At 44.5% G+C, this 19,355-nt stretch overlaps 1 protein-coding gene across 1 annotated transcript in view; it reads left to right on the top strand.

Annotated features, from left to right (window-relative positions):
- Positions 1 to 19,355, top strand: part of TEX14 (testis expressed 14, intercellular bridge forming factor) — a 59,838-nt gene that overhangs the window by 23,537 nt on the left and 16,946 nt on the right. The window contains exons 14-22 of the mRNA XM_073797970.1: positions 118 to 1,040; positions 4,697 to 4,803; positions 7,121 to 7,246; positions 7,447 to 7,535; positions 8,408 to 8,689; positions 9,527 to 9,627; positions 12,123 to 12,242; positions 14,021 to 14,087; positions 16,608 to 16,689. Coding sequence (XP_073654071.1) covers positions 118 to 1,040; positions 4,697 to 4,803; positions 7,121 to 7,246; positions 7,447 to 7,535; positions 8,408 to 8,689; positions 9,527 to 9,627; positions 12,123 to 12,242; positions 14,021 to 14,087; positions 16,608 to 16,689 — 1,897 coding nt within the window. The remainder of the gene's footprint in view (positions 1 to 117; positions 1,041 to 4,696; positions 4,804 to 7,120; positions 7,247 to 7,446; positions 7,536 to 8,407; positions 8,690 to 9,526; positions 9,628 to 12,122; positions 12,243 to 14,020; positions 14,088 to 16,607; positions 16,690 to 19,355) is intronic.

Raw genomic sequence — 19,355 nt, 5'->3', positions numbered from 1 at the left:
GGAGTGGGAAGATAAAAAGCTTTTTTCTGTGTTCTCATGCTGCTGGAGCAACAAGCCAAGGCTGCTGAGCTGCTGCAATTACTTTAATCAGCTGCATGTTGCTACTCTTTTCAGCAGGTGGTCAGCTTCATTCACCAAGGGGTCACTCCACTCTCACCAAGAAAGCAACACCAGAGCCTCTGGTCCCAGACCCAAGTCTGGAGGCCCAGGAGACACAGAACCAAGACGCTGCTTCTTCTGCTTGCTCTGTGGGGGAAGAGGCCAGGAGCTCCAGCCCAGATCAGGCGAGCCTCTGCAGCTTCGAAATCAACGAAATCTACTCAGGCTGCCTGGACATGGGAGATGACAAAGAGGAAGAGCCCCCAGGAACTGGTTCATCTCTTGAGGGGGCCAGACAAAACCAGGTAGATGAACTCAAGTCCATGGAAGAAGAGTTGGAAAAGATGGAGAGAGAGGCATGCTGTTTTTCCCATGAAGACAGCAGCTCTTCAGAAGCTGACACGGAGCTCTCCTTTGAGGACTGGGGCTGGCAGAGTGGTTCACTGAGTTCACCCAGCCTGCCTGAGCCAGCCAGAGGAGCCAAGGGCAACGTGAGCAACAGGTCCCTGACCGAGCAGTACATCAGTAAGTGTGTGCTGAATCTAAAGATTTCACAGACCTTAATGCACCAGAATGCCAATTTGCTGAGGAGTATTCAACAGAAAACAGATAAGCTTGAGATGACACAGAAGGAGCAGGAGGGCAGGTCTCTGTGGGCTTCCTCAAGAGAGTTTGCAAACGGCTATGACTGGCCTTCAGCCCTGGGCCCCCAAGCTTCAAGCTATATTCCTCCTGCCATGCAGCTGCCAGGGAACCTGCAGCCGGACACTGAGGGCAACTGCCCGACCCTAGCAAAGTCTCCAAGAACAATGAGAGACTTTCAAGGAGGACATTTTGGCAAAAGGTCCAAGAAAAGAAGCAGCTGTGGCTGGACACCTTTCACCCCTTTCCCCCAAGTCCCTGAAGAAAGCACTAGGGATCAGCCGGAGAAGGGCCAACAGGTAAGGCTGAGAAGTAGGGGCAGGGCAGCACAAGCAGGATCTGGAGCCGGGCTCAGCCTTGCCCCTGACCTGCGAGCAAGGACTGATGTCAGCACAGCCAGCTCACAGTGGGGTCCTGTTGGCTTTGGGAAGTAAGGCCTCTAGGTTGGAATTCCAAGATAGATAACTCTTTTTTTTTTTTTTTTTTTTTTTTGTGGTTCGCGGGCCTCTCACTATTGTGGCCTCTCCCGCCGCGGAGCACAGGCTCCGGACGCGCAGGCTCAGCGGCCATGGCTCACGGGCCCAGCCCCTCCGCGGCATGTGGGATCTTCCCGGACTGGGGCACGAACCCATATCCCCTGCATCGGCAGGCGGACTCCCAACCACTGCGCCTCCAGGGAAGCCCAAGATAGATAACTCTTCACCTCCTGTTCCAAACCCAGCACACAACCCATGTCCTTCTCTGTAAATTCAGAGAAGTTTGAACCATGTGAAATTGTTGTTCTATAGGTTAAAATAATCAAGTATTGACACTTTTATATAGTTCAGCTCACCAAATATGGTATCTTGGGCAGGTATTAATCCCCATTTTAAATTGCTTATTCATTCACTCATTCAACAAACATTTATAGAGCAAGAGGCTATTTATTAGACCCTGGGATATTATGATGAATGAACCACAAGTTCTACTATGAGTATTTCAGACACCAGTGGGGGACAGAGGGACTCGATAGTCAAAGAAGATGCCTCAGAGGATATGAGAAACCATGGGTTGAAGAGTGGTTCCTCCATGAGCTTCTTAAGGACAGGTCTTACTCATGCTGTGTCCCCACACCAAGAAGGGGGCCTAGCACGTAGAAGGTACTTGATAAACAGTCATTGAGGGAAGGACTAAACGAACGAATTTGAACAAGTTCACACATGCAGAGCTGGCTGCCTCTTGAATCAGAATTTTAGAGGTGGATCGAGCCCATCCTTTTACAGAGTGTGAAGCTCAAGCTCAGAGCCTTAAACTTTCCAAGGTCCGCTGGTGTGGCTGAGAGCGGGGTGGAGTAGGAGAGGTCAGCACCATTGGAAGGAAGATCTTATTACTAAAATTATTTAGAGTTTCTGGCTCATGGTAATAAAAAGCAGGCTTTTGGTGAGTTTTATTATTGTTTTAAAATCCTCCACCTGCAGTGCACCCGCTTAGGCCTGCACAGGGCAGACGACTCCCACTTAACCCCCATGCCTTGCTGCGCTACTGCCGAGGCCCACAGCTGGTCAGGGGCAGGTTTCTGACTCCCAGTCTCGTGCTGTTTCACTGTTCCTTGCTGAATTTCAGTGAGACTTCAGTCCTCACTTAGAACATTGGGAAAAGCCTTGGCATTTGTTTTTATGTAAAGAGGAGGCACAAAGAATTTACTTAGATTCTTAATTTTTCTGTTTCTGTTGGAAGTTAGAGTTTGCAAGAAAACCATTAGAAATAACTTTTATTGTATACTGTGTTTTGGTTACCTATTGCTGTCTGACAACAACAACAAAAGCCCAAACTTAGTGACTTAAAATAACAATGTTTTATTATTTCTCATAATTCTGTGGGTCAGGAATAAGACAGGGCTTAACTGAGTGATTCCTCCATTCCATGTGGCACCGGCTGGGATCACCCCCTCGACGGCATTCAGCTGGAGGCTGGGCTGGGCAAGAAGGTCCAAGAAGGCTTCACTTACCCGTCTGGTGCCTTAGGCTCCCCCAGAGGGCCTCTCTCCACGCTTGGCTTTTCATTCGCCCAAGCTTCTCTGCAGCATGGCAGCTGGCTTCCCAAGTGAAAGCTGAAGCGGCCAGGCCGCTTAAAAACTAGGACAGTGTCACTTCTGCTGCTTTTCTGTTGGTCAAAGTCATGAAGCCAGCACAGATTCAAGGGGAGGGAAGTAGATTCCAGCTCCCAAATGGCAGGGAGGGAAGGAATTGATGACAGTCATTGTTGGAAGCCACCTACTAGTACATGAGACTATGGGGAAAACAATTACACCGTATTTCAATTGTTCTTTAAAAAGTGTACCCTGGTTTTCTAGCATAATCAGGAGTAAGGCATTTTCACCTCAATGATTTTTTCAGACAATTGGAGTTCATTCTTTTAAATTCTCCATTCTCAAATTTTTAATCATACTGAATGAAAACATTACAAACTTCCCATTATTCTAAATACCTGTTTTGGATATATTCTAAATATATACTGGTCTTTCCTTGGTGACCATGACATTTTTCTGAACATCTGTTATTGTGATGTTCCATGATACAATGCTGCCGCCACAGAAGAGCCTCTGGAGGTCATATTCCAGAGAGATTATGATCATTTTTATGTATCTTCTCACCTTTAGGCACCTTGCTGCCATCCCCAAATCTCACACTTGTTGCCTTAATAGGTTAGGAAATATAATTAACCAAGTTTGTTAAAATTGGAGTAAGCAGATCCCAAAGTCTTTCTTTTGGATAAAGGGCATAGACTTTCATTTATTTTGCTTCTACTATTTCCGAAGTATTGTGGCCTTTTTTTGTTGTTGTGTTTTATTTTCATAGCATCCCCCTGGTGGATTTAGGTAGATATTATTGTCCCTGTTTTATGGATGAGGAAACTGAAACATAAGGCTCTCTTAGGTTAGTCTGAGCAAAGGTCAGATTAGAACCCAGGGCCTGGGGCTCCTGCCACAAAACCTGCTGCCTTAATTAATACAGGGGAAAGTTTGGGGATTTTTTTTAAAAATAAATTTATTTATTTATGTATGTATTTATTTATTTTTATTTTTGGCTGCGTTGGGTCTTAGTTGCTGCGCGCGGGCTTTCTCTAGTTGCGGCGAGCGGGCTTCTGATTGTGGTGTCTTGTTGCGGAGCACGGGCTCTAGGCGTGCGGGCTTCAGTAGTTGTGGTGCTCGGGCTCAGTGGTTGTGGCACTTGGGCTCCAGAGTGCAGGCTCGGCAGTTGTGACGCACGGGCTTAGCTGCTCCGCGGCATGTGGGATCCTCCCGGACCAGGGCTCGAACCTGTGTCCCCTGCATTGGCAGGCAGATTCTTAACCACTGAGCCACCAGGGAAGTCCAGGTTTGGGGAGTTTTGATGTCTATTTTGTCTGCTCCTTCTCCACTTGTGCCCTGTTCAGCCTGGAGTCCTGGGGGCCAACATTTCTATGTACAGGCCTCCAGCTAAGAGATGCGTTACTAGATGTGAAACATGCAAAATGAAATTGTCTTGAGAGGTCTGGTTAGTTCTACACACTTAGCGAGAATGGCTTTAAAAATAGAATGTGAAGGGACTTCCCTGGTGGCGCAGTGGTTAAGAATCCGCCTGCCAATGCAGGGGACACATGTTCGAGCCCTGGTCCGGGAAGATCCCCCATGCCGCGGAGCAACTAAGCCTGTGCGCGCCACAACTACTGAAGCCCGCGTGCCTAGAGCCCATGCTCCACAACAAGAGAAGCCACCACAATGAGAAGCCCGTGCACCGCAACGAAGAGTAGCCCCCACTCACGGCAACTAGAGAAAGCCCGCGCACAGCAACGAAGACCCAACGCAGCCAAAAAGAAAAAAATAATATATATATATAGAGAGAGAGAGAGAGAGAGAGAGAGAGAGGGAATGTGAGAGTGAAGGGAAGAGGAATTCCTTCATCAAAGCACTGAAACATGTCTACTGATTTTTAAGGTGCCATCTCTTTGTGGTCCTGGAAAACAGAGCAGAGGTGAACAGTTTCAGCCCACTCATGGAGCCAAGGACAGTTTGGAAAGAAACAGGAACCAAAATACCAGCAGGTGGGTTAACATTGTATTGTTCTTTGTGTCACCATGTCTGTAGACTCCCATGTGACCCTGAGGCCACTTAATGATCTTCATATGTCTAGTGACAAAGAGATTGTGAGAGATGAGGCATAGTAACACAGAAACAGATCTTGGCAAGTTCTCTCCGTTGCGTAAGTGAGAATAGTGGTATAATGGAGACTTGCAGGGGACATCAAGTGGCTGGCAGGTTAGCCACACAGAACTCATCAGTTGTCAAAAGTAAAGCATCCTGCCTTTCTGAAACTGCCCAGATTGTGGTTTTTTTTTTTTTTTTGGTTGCACCGCGCAGCATGTGGGATCTTAGTTCCCCAGCCAGGTACTGAACTTGCACCCCCTGCATTGGAAGCATAGATTCTTAACCACTGGACCACCAGGGAAGTCCCCAGATTGTTTTTCTTATAAAAAGAATTGCCAAGTACTCCATGCACCAGTGCTACAGAAACCAAACTATGTGAAAACCAGTGTTGTTCAAAATAAGCATCACTGACTCTGGGGGACAGAAGGAGGGGGTTGAACAGTATCATTGTTACCTTGCAGCCTCTGATTTTTAGCCAGATCAACAAAATGAATTGGTTTCAGCACAAATCACCAGAAGGAGAGTGTATGCGTATGCTGGGTTTTTAAGAACTTAGGTAAAACAAATTTTATTTTGCATAAGAGGAATTATTATTATTTTTTAAATTATTTATTTATTTATTTATTTTGGCTGCATCGGGTCTTAGTTGCGGCATGCGGACTCTTAGTTGCATAATGCAGACACTTAGTTGCGGCATGAGAACTCTTGGTTGTGGCATGTGGACTCTTAGCTGTGGCATGCATGCAGGATCTAGTTCCTGATCAGGGATCGAACCCAGGCCCCCTGCATTGGAAGCACGGAGTCTTACCCACTGGACCACCAGGGAAGTCCCTGCATAGGAGGAATTATTAATGGAGCAATAAATGTTTTTCAAGATAGAGTATTATATCAATTTAGTTTTCCTTTTCTGTGGTTAAATGGCAACATTAATCCACAGCTTGAAGTCAGTCCTCCTGGAAAGAAAATTTTGTACCTACTCCCAGTGGTGACTAAAACTAATGACAAATTTGCTGTTCCATTCATTTTGGTTAAATATATACATTAAGGGAGAATTAAGGAAAATGCCCAGACATTTTAGATCAGTGTATTTTACCTTTACAAAGGAAGTTAACTGAAGAACCACCTAACTGGCCTCAGAGAGTCTAGCAGTCACATCATTGACAGAGGCATACAGGGTGATAGTACAGCCACTGGATGACAAAGCAAAAGCTGTGGTTGTGGCTTCACCTGCCCAGCTCCACCCTCTTCCCCCAGGAGAACAAAAAACTGACTAAAGAAAAGTTTAACACTTTGCTACCAATCCACCTACTCTTTCTGTATGCTTAAAAAAATTGTAATTATATACATGTAGGCAATTTTGTATCCTCAGTTTTTGCTTTATCTTAGAACATGGTTATCCCTTGTTATTAAAAACATCCTGTAAACTTACTTTGAAATTGTTGAATTTCCCCCATTGTTGAATTTTAGGTTGTTTTATTCTTTGTTTTTTGTTTTCCTGTTACGAATAGGGCTACAGTGACTTGTCAGTAAATTTTTTTTTTTTTGCATTTTGGGTTATGTCCTTGATAGATTCTCAGAAGCAGAGTTACTAGCTCAGAGGGTTTGAACATTTTAAAGATTCTTGATAGCTATTGCCAAATTGCTCTTCAAAGAAACTGATTGGATGTGACCTTCCCAATTCAACAGTCTCTGCACTCTGATCCAGTGGGACAGTGGGGTATTCTGGATAAAAGGGAATTCACATATATGCCATAGATCACACATTTTCAAAGAGTTAGTTTAATAGGTGATAACATATATATTATAATGGAATATTTAGAGGAAAAAGAAACTCCCTTGTTTTGCAGATGAGGAAACCTTGGCCCAGAGAGATTGAAGTTTGCCAAAGTCAGACAGCTAGCCAGTGGCAGGACATGGTCTCGAACTCAGTGAAACTAGGCTGAAGATCTCTGAATGTTCTTCAGAGCCCCTGGTGCCTCAAGACCATCTTTACAAATGTTAGCTATTGTGCTATCACTGATATGCAGGTGTGCATATTACCAGAGGATTCTGATCAAAGGGCAGGAACAGCTACTGAACCTTCACCTATGTTCTGTGGCATTGTGGCAGGGCTCTGCTACAGCCCAAGTAACCAGGATTCTGTCTGGTGCAGCTGTGTTTCAGTTGTGGGTCTTCTACCTCGAGATCTTCTAACCCACTCCTTTTATTTCTTAGCCAGGGAAGGCCTAGAGAGTCCAGTGCCCAAACCAGAACGACACAGCTCAGTGGTGCACTCCTCACTGTGCCAGGCCACCCACAGGGACCACTCACGTCATCCACCCCTGGCCGAGGCTCTTCCAGGTAGAGCCTTGTGGGCTGAACGTTGGGAAGTCTAGTGCTCCCTGGTGGTGGGTCGGAGTCAGTGCAATCTCAGGAACGGCTCAGAGTAATAGGGGACAGTCCTCCGGGTGGGTTGATGGGCTTGGGGTTGTGCCAGGAACTTGAGCAAACTGATGTGTTTGTGTCCACTCACTCCCTTCCTCCAAATCTATGCAATTCAGGATCAGTATGGAATCTGTGTCTTCTAAAATCTGTAACACAAAGTCAAGAAATAATGAAGATGCTGGAGAGATACACTTAAAATGGAAAAGTGAGTATAAAGTCATGGATTCTGTTGAACAAAATGAAATTTAAAGTATCTTTCTAACCTTGTTGTCATCTGTAAGTACACAGCCTGTATTGCATTGTTCTCCCATATTCTTTTCTTTTTAGATCGTTCCATTTTAAAAGCAAGACCTTTCTGATTACACACTGCAGAGAGAAGTGCTTTATTCATTTCTGTACTATATAGGAAATTCTTCTATTTTACATGTGTATACATATATATATATGTATGTATGCTATATAACACATGCAGTAAAAATACACAATATAGATGTTTAATATATAACATTATTAAGGTAGAGAGCTTGCAGTGTCACTTTCACATATTTTGTGGGCGTTATCCTTTTGTATCAGTCTTATCTTGTAAGCTTAACAGGATGCAGCATCTACGTTTTTTGATACTAATGCTAAGTGACATTGCAAAAGTAGAGAAAATGGGAGTGAAAACACACATGAACACATACATGCGTACTCCCCAAATATGAGCTCAGCGTGGTCTAGAAAGGCTAGACAGACTCAATGGAATTCCTTCCATTAGTCTCTACAGACTAGGGGCTTCAGATGTCATTTTCTTATAAAATCTTCACAGCAAGAAGGTCCGTCTACAAGTTTCCTGTTACTTTTTACTCTAATTCAGCAAAAAGCACTGTAACTAACTGAAATTCTGCCTTTCCCTTACTCTGTCATCAATTCTCTCCTCTCCTCTGCTTCAGGCCAAGCTAAGGATGATGCAATTCCAAAAACGCAATCATTGTGACAATATGAGCTATAAAATATGACATAACTCTTTAAGAATCTAAAGCTTTTGTTTCCAGCATTCACAGTGATCTTTTAAACGCTGCTTTCTCTTACATCCAGCGGAGGTGAAAGAAATGGCAGAGAAAGCAGCTACTGGGCAGCTGGCAGTACCTCCTTGGCATCCTCAGAGTAGTGTGACTTTAGAAAATGAGGCTGAAAACAGACCTGATCCCCTGCTGCAGCCCCCCATTAAGGTCCCTGAGCACGTGGATTGGCAGCAAGCTGTAGAGCATCCCAAGAAAAATGATGAGCCAGGAGGAAATGGCAAGTGTGACAAAACAGACAGCAGTGACCGCAACAGTGACCAGCATGGCAGACAGCCAGGGCCTCGAAGTTCCACCGGTAAGTTCAGTTGGACGAGTCAGGGTAGGTGAGCTCTATCAAGTTGTCAGCTCTCAAAAATAAGTAAACCTCCTAGAATATTTCCTTTAGTCTTCTTTCCTACCTGTCTGGGAATCCTGAATTCCAGGGGAAAGCAGCATACCCTTCTAATCCCACTGTCCTTCAGACAGGTAAAGAAGTCCAGAGATTCATGAGTTTTTCTATTACCGGAGCAGATTCCTTTGTCCAAAGGAAGTAAAATAATCTCCATGCACTGACCCTGGATCTGGGTCTAACCTCACAAAGAATCGAACCTTTTACCTGAGGGCATTGGTGGAAGGCCACTCCCTACTGCCCCCTTCTTTGCGTTGCATTTTAAGCCAGAAAAATTCCAGTGGCTCTCAGAGAGTCTATGCCTGAGGAACTTAGAGACAAACGACATTTACTGTCATCACTTTTAAAGATTTGTAGGTGAAAACTGAAGAGTGTGTATTTCTACCTGGTAATTTGCTTGCAATCAGGGCATGGGATATCCTTTCACAGTTGTTTGCAAATTAAAGGAAGGTACATCTAAAATTATTATTTATCTTAGGTAGAAAATCTATTGGTTTGGATTTTTTTGGTATTTAAAATCTGTTCCTTGTCAAGCATCGCTCTTGAATGGGTAGGCAAAAGGGTGGCTGATCCAGGGCCACGTGCTGGGGCCAGACTAGCCTAACCGTCTCCACTTCGATTTGACTTATGAAACATGGCCACCCTTGGCAGAATATGCCTACATCTCTTCTCTCATGCCACCCTTTACCCCTTCCATGCCATTTGAATATCACCAAATGACAATGATTGTGTTATAATTATTAGGTACCAGGCACCTGCCCCCCAGAAAAAATGAGCAGCCAGAGCATGGGGAAGTCCTTCAAGAAAGTTCGGATGTACCTGTGGTTGTTGAGAAGTCTTACAGCGTGAGTCATACTGCCTGGAGAGCCAGCTCGAACCCAAAGACCTACTAGAACTGAGTTGTCATGTATTATGACATTGAAATAATATCTATCTTAGTTCTTTTTTGTTGGAGCATGTGCCCTCATGTCTCTGACATGAAAGAAGAAGTCTTTCCTCCCTGCCTGATACTTTTTTTTTTTTTTTTTTGCGGTACACGAGCCTCTCACTGTTGTGGCCTCTCCCGTTGCGGAGCACAGGCTCTGGACGCGCAGGCTCAGCGGCCATGGCTCACGGGCCCAGCCGCTCCGTGGCATGTGGGATCTTCCCGGACCGGGGCACGAACCCGTGTCCCCTGCATCAGCAGGCGGACTCTCAACCACTGCGCCACCAGGGAAGCCCTGCCTGATACTTTTTGAGTTAGTTCAACTCAAAGCATTGTGTATATCGGAGCTTGGGGAAAACACAGACAAGTGTTATATTCAGCTCTGATCCTTGAGCTTTCTGTCAAGTTGGCCAGACAAGACCAACTCTTTTTTTTCTTAATTAATTAATTAATTTTTGGCTGTGCTGGGTCTTCGTTGCTGCGCGCAGGCTTTCTCTAGTTGTGGCGAGAGTGGGGGCTACTCTTCGTTTTGGTGTGCGGGCTTCTCAGTGCGGTGACTTCTCTTGTTGCGGAGCACGGGCCCTAGGCACGAGGGCTTCAGTAGTTGTGGCTCGCGGGCTCTAGAGCACTGGCTCAGTAGTTGTGGCGCATGGGCTTAGTTGCTCCACGGCATGTGGGATCTTCCTGGACCAGGGATCGAACCCATGTCCCCTGCATTGGCAGGCAGATTCTTAACCACTGCGCCACTAGGGAAGTCCCAAGACTAACTCTTAAAGCACGGTCAGTTACCAAAGCTCGTGACTCAGGTCAGATTGAAGTAGGAAAAGCAAGGCCAGGGTTGCGATGGGAGTACCTTCACCTGGAATGTCACCTAAGACCCAAATTCAGCTTTCAACTCAGTGGAAGGAAGGTGTTCATGCCTGAAACCTCTGCCTCAGCAAGATCTCTGGGATACAGTCATATCCTAGCATTTGCATTGGGGTTACAGCCTTGCTTCCGGGATTTAGTGCATTCTTCAGGCATGCAGTTGGGCCATAGTCCAGCCAGAGCAAGGAACCAGAATTTTTGTAATCACCATTGACGTGGGCCCAGGATCATTTAAAGAATATAAACAGCAGCTGAGAATGAAACAATGTAAAAAGCCAGGTGTGATAACATTAGAGGTCTTTTGAAGAACATACTATTGTAGTAATCATAGCACACAAACCGCTCACAGGACAATTTATTCTTTCTCCCATGTGAGGGCTGGAAGGATGTGCCACATTCAGCATACTGGCTTGGCTGGAGAAGCATCTCTGTCAGGGAAGTGGGGAAGGTATGGGAGGCCAAGCTTGCCTGAGAAATTTCAGTTTGACAGGAGAGGTTGAGGAAAGCAGCTGCTAAGTGCACAGAGGAGGAAGTATGGCAAAAGCAATGTCCAAGGAAATAAACCACAAAACCTCTGCAAAGGGATGACTGAAGGTGAGGAAAGGAGCCAGTTGTCTGGCCATGTGGTGATCAGGGCCTGAATGTAGAGAAAGAGCAAAAAAGGAAGGGGTAGAGTGGAGATGCTGAAGAAATAACTTACTTTGTTTTGTTTTTATTGTTGAGATTGCATTGCTATTTTTAAAATCATGCTTCTTTTTTATTTATAAATTTATTTAATTAATTTATTTATTTTTGGCTGTGTTGGGTCTTTGTTGCTGCACGCGGGCTTTTTCTAGTTGCGGAGAGCGGGGGCTACTCTTCGTTGCGGTGCGCAGGCTTCTCATTGCAGTGGCTTCTCTTGTTGTGGAGCACAGGCTCCAGGCATGCAGGCTCAGTAGTTGTGGCTCACGGGCTCTAGAGTGCAGGCTCAGTAGTTGTGGCACATGGGCTTAGTTGCTCCGCGGCATGTGGGATCTTCCTGGACCAGGGCTCAAACCTGTGTCCCCTGCATTGGCAGGCGGATTCTTAACCACTGCACCACCAGGGAAGCCCCAAAATCATGCTTCTTCACTTGCCTTTAAACGGGAATACCTGAGGGAGTCCCAGTTCTGAGCAGCCTCAGCCTGGAGGACAATGCCAACACATGGACTGTATCTAGGCTCTTGAGGATCAGGGTGTTTAAATTCAGTCCCCAGCTTGAGTTGTCTAGGGACTTTTTTCTTCCTGTGAATTTTAGAGCAAAAAGGTCACCCAGCCTCCCCCCACTTCCACTGTGCAGGTAAGGATGTTGAGATTCAGGACTGTCATTTGTCACATTTGCTCCAGGGGGTTCACAGCTCACAGTGGGGAAGGAGGGCCAGAGGTGCAAGTAGGCAGGAAGGTCTCAGAGAGTGTCACCCCAACCACAGAGTAATTTTTGATACCCCATCATTAACACTGCATCCAGCTGTAAAGGGATTTGTTTACAATAAACACCAACTTAAAAGTGATTTCCTACCTTATTAATAGGATCAGTCCGTGCAACCAACTTGTTCACCAGAGTCTTCTGAAGACATAACAGATGAAGTTTTAACTACAGACCATGAATATTTTTACTCCTCAACTGCTCAAGAAAACTTGGCTCTAGAGGTAAAACATTTTTTTTAATAAATTTATTTATTTGTTTGTTTTTTATTTTTGGCTGCATTGGGTCTTCGTTACTGTGAGTGCGCTTTCTCTAGTTGAGGTGAGCAGGGGCTACTCTTCATTGTGGTGCGCAGGCTTCTCATTGCGGTGGCTTCTCTTGTTGTGGAGCACGGGCTCTAGGCGTGAGGGCTTCAGTAGTTGTGGCTTGCGGGCTCTTGAGCGCAGGCTCAGTAGTTGTGGTGCACGGGCTTAGCTGCTCCACGGCATGTGGGATCTTCCCGGACCAGGGCTTGAACTTGTGTCCCTTGCATTGGCAGGCATATTCTCAACCACTGCACCACCAGGGAAGCCCCTAGAGGTAAAAATTTACAGTTCAGGATAAAGTACATCTTCAGCTTTTCTGTTGCCTTATACCTTTAAAATTATTTTTATTAAGAAAAATAGCTTACAAAAGTATATAATGTCAATTTATCAGTGTTTTTGTGTGTTTTGAAAAAACATGTGAAAAATAAGATTTTTGATAATGAAGGTCATAAGCAATTTCTCCCAAAATTGTGGCTCCTGCATTTGTATAGCACTTTGTACTTCTTTTTTCAAAACACTTTCCTTCACGTTACCCAATTCACACATCCTTCCTGAAGGGAAGAGAAGGCAGCCTGCTGTTATTCCTCTGTGTGAAGAACTGGCAAACGCAGATGTAGGGAATTAGCCCTGGCCTGGCCAGATTTAGTGGTAAGAGAGCCAGGAATAGAGTCACAGTGTCAGCAGTGAATGTGAGGCTGTCCAGTACACAGGGCTTTCTCTGGGATCTGCTTAGCTTTTGCAAGAACCTGTTTGTACAGAGTATTTTCATTTATAAAATGAAACTTATTGGATTCTCTTATTTACTTATGTTATTTTTACCTCACCTGTCCCCTAACCTGCCACTTTTTGGGGTTCTTTTACCAATATGGAAGGTACGGAAGAGGAAAGAGAGGATTGTACATGTCAGTCACAACATTTGACGGACAAGAAGAATTCAGTGTTGCATCAAAACGCGTAGTTTCCACTTGTTGGCGCTTCTGAAAACTCAATTAGAGCAATTTTCCATTATTAATCCTTTAAACATTCTTGGTTTGACGGTGGACTGGGACATTAAGAAAATCTTTAATAGAAATGTATAAAGTATATATACATACATATGTATATACATGTAACATACATATGTATATACATGTAACATGTAGATGTATATAAAAAGTATAACGGAGAAGACTACACACGTCTTTAGTGTACAGCTCATGAAATTTTACATGCTGAACACACTCATGTAGCCAGCACCCAAATCAAGAAATAGACCATTCTTGATCCCCCAAAAGACCTCCTTGTGTTTCCTCCCACTCCCTGCCTCCCCTCAAAGGAACCAGTGTTCTGACTTGTCACCCCATAGAGTAGCTTTGCAGTCTGGGCCGTTTTTCCTACCTTCTTTGGCTTTTCTGATAAAGCTCCCAGGAATCAAAACATCTTTGTTGGAAGGTTGTGGTGAGGAGGGGATGATGAAGGGAAAAGTCACCCGATTCCACCTCAGAATGGGAGGTGGGGGAGGGCTTGTTGAGGAAGAACACATAGTACAAATAAGTGCTTAATGTCTGTGATGAAGGTTTGTTCTTTTTCTATAGAAGATGTAGGAACCTTATGAAGATTTTCAAGGTTTAAGAACATCAAGAAATTCTCTCTCCACCTTCTGATGATATGTCTGCCTCCAGTGACCCTCCTTTCTTTGCTCTTTCATTCTTTTGCAGACCTCAAGTCCCATTGAAGAAGACTTTGAAGGAATACAACATGCTTGTGCCCGACCTCAAGCCTCTGGTAATAAGCCCTCAGGGCAGATTCCTTTGAGAGTCCCTCATCTTTACTTTCTGTCAGATCACACATGTTTAGAGCTGGAAAGGTCCTTAGAAATAACCTTCCAGGCCTTTCATTTTACAGATGAGAAAACTTAGGCTCAGTGATTTCCCCTGCCCCTCACTAGTCTCATGACATCCATACATCATGTTATTTATACCTCCCCTTGCATTCTTATAGCATACGTTATAGCAGTTGCTTCTTCTACTTTCCCCCTGTAGTCTCTTTCCCTAGATTTCAGGCTCTTTTGTGGCACATAGCAGGTGTTCAGTTACCTTTGCTGAGCTGACCTGAGGGGTTGACCTAGGCCACACAGCTAGTTATTGACACAGCGACAACCAGAACTAGGTTTCCATGTCCTTCTCTTCCCCAAAAGGCAGAGTTCCACCATTATTTTCCTTTGGTTGCTTGGCATCTTAGCAAAGGGTTAATAATAGCCAACAGTACAGTGAATGTAGCGTCCTTCCCTTGGGAGGCCTTGGGTTCTCTATAACTTAGCGACTGCTTCCCGTTACATGGTAAATTAACCTTGGATCAGCAGCTGGGGTGTGACACAAGACAAGATATAAGTGAACCACAGGTTCTGATACAGGCATTTTAAAAATTGTGCACTTTTGCTCTTTTAAGGTATGCAACCATCCATTTTTAAAACCAGGGTTACCCACCTACCAAGCCATGTAGCTCGGTCCAGGGTCGTGTCTCAACAGTCTGAACCCAGGCTGGGTGGGTTTAGGTTCCGACCATACTCCCTTCCTCCTGCTGCATACTCCAGCTGCCATCTCTAACCTGATGCAGGCCCCCGTCACAGGCACAAGCATTTTAAGAAGCTGTAAGCTTTTAGATGAACAGTTAAATTCTCAGGACAATATGTATTTAAAGTTCCCAAACCTGGGTCTCTGGCCACCCAGCTCTTTCTGTGGAGCCTCTGCCCATGATCACTTTCTGTGTGAGCCTGACCTGTACATGGCCACTTCACTAGTGTTTGGAAGAGAGTTGAGTAGGATAGAGAAGTTATGGGGCAGGCAGGTCAGAAAACCAGGGCTAGTTGGATACAAACATCTAAAGTACATGTAGAAGCCTCTGATTTCTACTCTGTTTCCTCCTTTTAGCCCTTCTCCTCCCCCTTTTTCACTAGGGCTCTGATATATCAATATATCCTCTCCATACCAGGCGATACAACAGGGATAAAAGTTGCATACATGCTGGGTTCCAAGCCCAGTTCTGCCACTGATTTTTTTTGTGCATTACCTTGGGCATGTCACTCCACCTGAGGGCCCCACTTTCCCTCCATGTAAAGTAAAGGAGAAAGTTACACTCTAAAATCTCTAAGTTCCCCTCCAGGTCTAAATTGTGCTTATTAGGAATTCATTTATGCTTTCCAGGTGTTTACGCTTTCTAGGCATTTGAAAAGGGGTGGAAAGAAGAAGAACCCCTAGGCTTCTCCACTGGTGGGGTTTCAGAGTAGCTTGGCTTCTGCTGAAGGTGGCACTTTTATAGTGGGCCTCCCATTGCCTACCAGACTACCTCCTGGACCTAAAGAATGGCAGGCGGATCATGAGCATTTGCCAGCGGGGCAGGCTGGTCTGTCTGTCCTCTTCTCTATAAACCAGAGCTATGTAATGGTGGAAAGGAAAATGGATACTGGCCCCGTGTGTCCAGAGGCCTTACTAAGAGCTGGGGAGGAGTGACTTCAGATGCTTGAGGCCAACGAGAACAGAAGACAGTTGAATTAGCTCCTTAGTACTCAAGACCCCATCCCCACTCATTAAGTGGTGTTTGGTGGCCAAGAGACACAGTTAATGTTCTGGGAATGCCCAGAACATTGGTCTTTTCTTTTCATTTTCTTAAAATTTTTATTTATTTATTTAATTTTATTTATTTTTGGCTGCACTGGGTCTTTGTTGCTGCACGCAGGCTTTTCTCTAGTTGTGGCGAGCAGGGGCTACTCTTCCTTGTGGTGCACGGGCTTCTTATTGCAGTGGCTTCTCTTGTTGCGGAGCACGGGCTCTAGGCGTGTGGGCTTCCGTAGTTGTGGCACGGGGGCTCACTAGTTGTGGTGCAGGGGCTTAGTTGCTCTTAGTTGCTCTTAGCGGTCTTTTCTATTTGGAATCTTTAGTGAACAAACAGTTCTTGGTTTCAACGCCCCCTGGTGTCTGTTGACAGGATCCAGGTCAGTTTGCCTTCCTGAAAAGACAAAACAACATTTGTCTCCAGAAATAACTGTGCAGTTATAACTGAAAGGCCAGTAAATGGCTTGATTGTATTCTGAGAGTCAGAATATAGTTCTCCCCTCTGAGCAAGGGAAATAAACTTTCAGAGCAAAAACCTCTTCTACAGTGCTCACTCCAAACCCAACTAGGAAGCACTCTGTTTATGTAGATTATTTCTTATTCTGGATCAGACCAAGGAAAATTCTCGAGAATGAAAGTAATCATCTGGGTTGGCAAAAATTCACTAAAAAATGCATGTACTTTATCCTTTCAGGTGAAGAAAAGTTCCAAATGAGAAAAAACCTTGGAAAGAAAGCTGAAATTTTGACCAGGTCTCAATTCCAACCTATACAAAGGTATATGCTATTATTATTTTTTTTATTTTTACTTTTTTTGCGGTACGCGGGCCTCTCACTACTGCGGCCTCTCCCGTTGCGGAGCACAGGCTCCGGACGCGCAGGCTCGGTGGCCATGGCTCACGGGCCCAGCCGCTCTGCGGCATGTGGGATCTTCCCGGACTGGGGCACGAACCCGCGTCCCCTGCATCGGCAGGCGGACTCTCAACCACTGCGCCACCAGGGAAGCCCCGTATGCTATTATTTTATTCACAGTTTCAGACTCAAAGAAGTAATGTTATTTGATGGTAATGCCCCATATTTACATGTTGCTCTTCTTCAAATATAATAGCCACCATGTTATAACAGTAAGCTTTGGGCAGCTTAGCTTTGTGAGGACTTGTTCAGCAGAATTGTGAGGCGTCGTGAAAAGGAGTTGTTATCTGTATTCAGATCCTGACTCTGCTTTTCTAACTTGGTCAAATTTCTCAACCCCTCTCTTCTAGCTCCCCATTTGTAAAATAGCAATAAGAATCATCACTGGACATATTGTTAATTGAAAAAAATGCACAACAGTGTATGTAATTTAATACCATCTGTGTAAAAATGAGAGGGAAGGGAGATGCCTATAATCCTTGTAGTGTGTCGACATTTCTGGAAGTCTATACAGTGGTTAACTCTAGAGAGAGAGTCCAGAGGTTTTTCTTTTATTCTTATAACCTTCTTTGCTGTTGGAATGTTCCACCATGGGTGCATACTACTTTTGAAAGAAAAAGCTACTTTGTTTTTTTTTACTTTTACAAATGAGAAAGAGAAATTCCATCTGGTTAAGGAAAGTTTCTGTAGACAACATTGAGTTTTATTTTTTCACCTCTCTTAAATAATATATTTTCAATTCTATTGAATAAATGGAAGATTCTAAATTCAAAAAAGAAAAGAATTCTTACTGGGAATGTTGACATAGAGATTAAAAGTAATAATATGACTTCTGGGCATTTACCCAGAGAAATGAAGAATTATGTTTACATGAAAACACATACATGGGACTTCCCTGGTGGTCCAGTGGTAAAGAATCCGCCTTCCAACGCAGGGAACATGGGCTCCATACCTGGTCAGGGAACTAAGATCCCACATGCGGCGGGGCAACTAAGCCCACGTGCCACAATGACTGAGCTTGTGCACCTCAACGAGAGAGCCCGCGTGCTGCAAACTACAGAGCGCATACGCTCTGGAGCCTGCGCACCACGACTGGAGAGAGAAAAACCGCATGCCACAACTAGAGAGAAGCCCGCACACTGCAAGGAAGAGCCTGCATGCTGCAACTAAGACCCGATGCAGCCAAAAAACAAATAAATAAATAAATAAATATTTAAAAAACCCAACACATACATGAATGTTTATAGAAACTTTATTCATAATAGCCAAAATCTGGAAACCCAGATGTTATCTAACAAGTGAATGGTTTAATGGACTGTGTTACATCCATACCATGGAATGCTCCTCAGCAATAAAAAAGCATGAACTGTTGGTACATGCAGCAACTGGGACAAGTCTCCAGAGAATTATGCTGAGTGGAAAAAGCAACCCCTGCAAAGTTATTTACTATATGATTCTACATTTATACCATTCTTGAAATGATAAAATTGTAGAAATAAAGACTAAATGAGTGGTTTCTAGGGGTTAAGAAAGAGATGGGAGTGGGGGGGAAATGGACATGGCTATAAAAGGGCAACGTGAGGGGTCCTTGTGGGGGAAATGTTCTGTATCTTGACTGTATCAATGTTGATATCTTGGTTATGATATTGCTCAATAGATTTGCAAGATGTCACCATTGAGGGAAGCTGGGTAAAGTGTATTTCTTAAAACTGCATGTGGACTTCCCTGGTGGTGCAGTGGTTAAGAATCCGCCTGCCAATGCAGGGGACACAGGTTCGAACCCTGGTCTGGGAAGATCCCACATGCCACGGAGCAACTAGGCCCGTGTGCCACAACTACTTGAGCCTGCGCTCTAGAGCCCATGCTCCTCAACAAGAGAAGCCACCGCAATGAGAAGCCCGTGTACGGCAAGGAAGAGTAGCCCCCGCTCGCTGCGACTAGAGAAAGCCAGAGTGCAGCAACAAAGACCCAACGCAGCCATAAATTAAAAAAAAAAAGAAAAAGAACTGCATGTGAATATACATACAGTTATTTCAAAATAAAAAGATTAATTCAAAAACTAATAACAGAGATGAAGTGCCTGGTACAATAGCATTCAATTTACTTTCTCTTTTCTGGACCTCAGTTTCCTTATCTATAATAATGATAGCTAGTATTTCCTAAGTAGTGACAATATGCCAGGTACTCTGTTTTGTCAAATCTAATTCATATAACAACCCTCTCATTTTGCCAATACAGAAAGCAGAGGGTTTTTTCCTTAGGTTGTACAGTTAGTAAGTAGCTATATCATTAGGATAGGCTAGATTATGTTATGTAACACACAACCCCCAGATTTTAGTGGCTTAAAGCAACAAAAACTTATTTTGTGCTCGTGCTCCACGTCCATCACCAGGAGTGTTCTGTGCTACTCTACCTTCCATCAGAAATCCACACTGAGGGAGACTCCGTCTTTGTGCTTCCTTTCTTACTGAGGCAGGAAAAAAGGGAGCATGGTGAATTGTGCACTAGGCTTTTAAAGTTTCTGCCCCAAA

The sequence above is a fragment of the Tursiops truncatus genome, chromosome 20 (genome assembly GCF_011762595.2).
Source record: "Tursiops truncatus isolate mTurTru1 chromosome 20, mTurTru1.mat.Y, whole genome shotgun sequence".
Classification (NCBI taxonomy): Eukaryota; Metazoa; Chordata; class Mammalia; order Artiodactyla; family Delphinidae; genus Tursiops; species Tursiops truncatus.
This window is presented reverse-complemented; position numbering and strand designations above follow the sequence as displayed.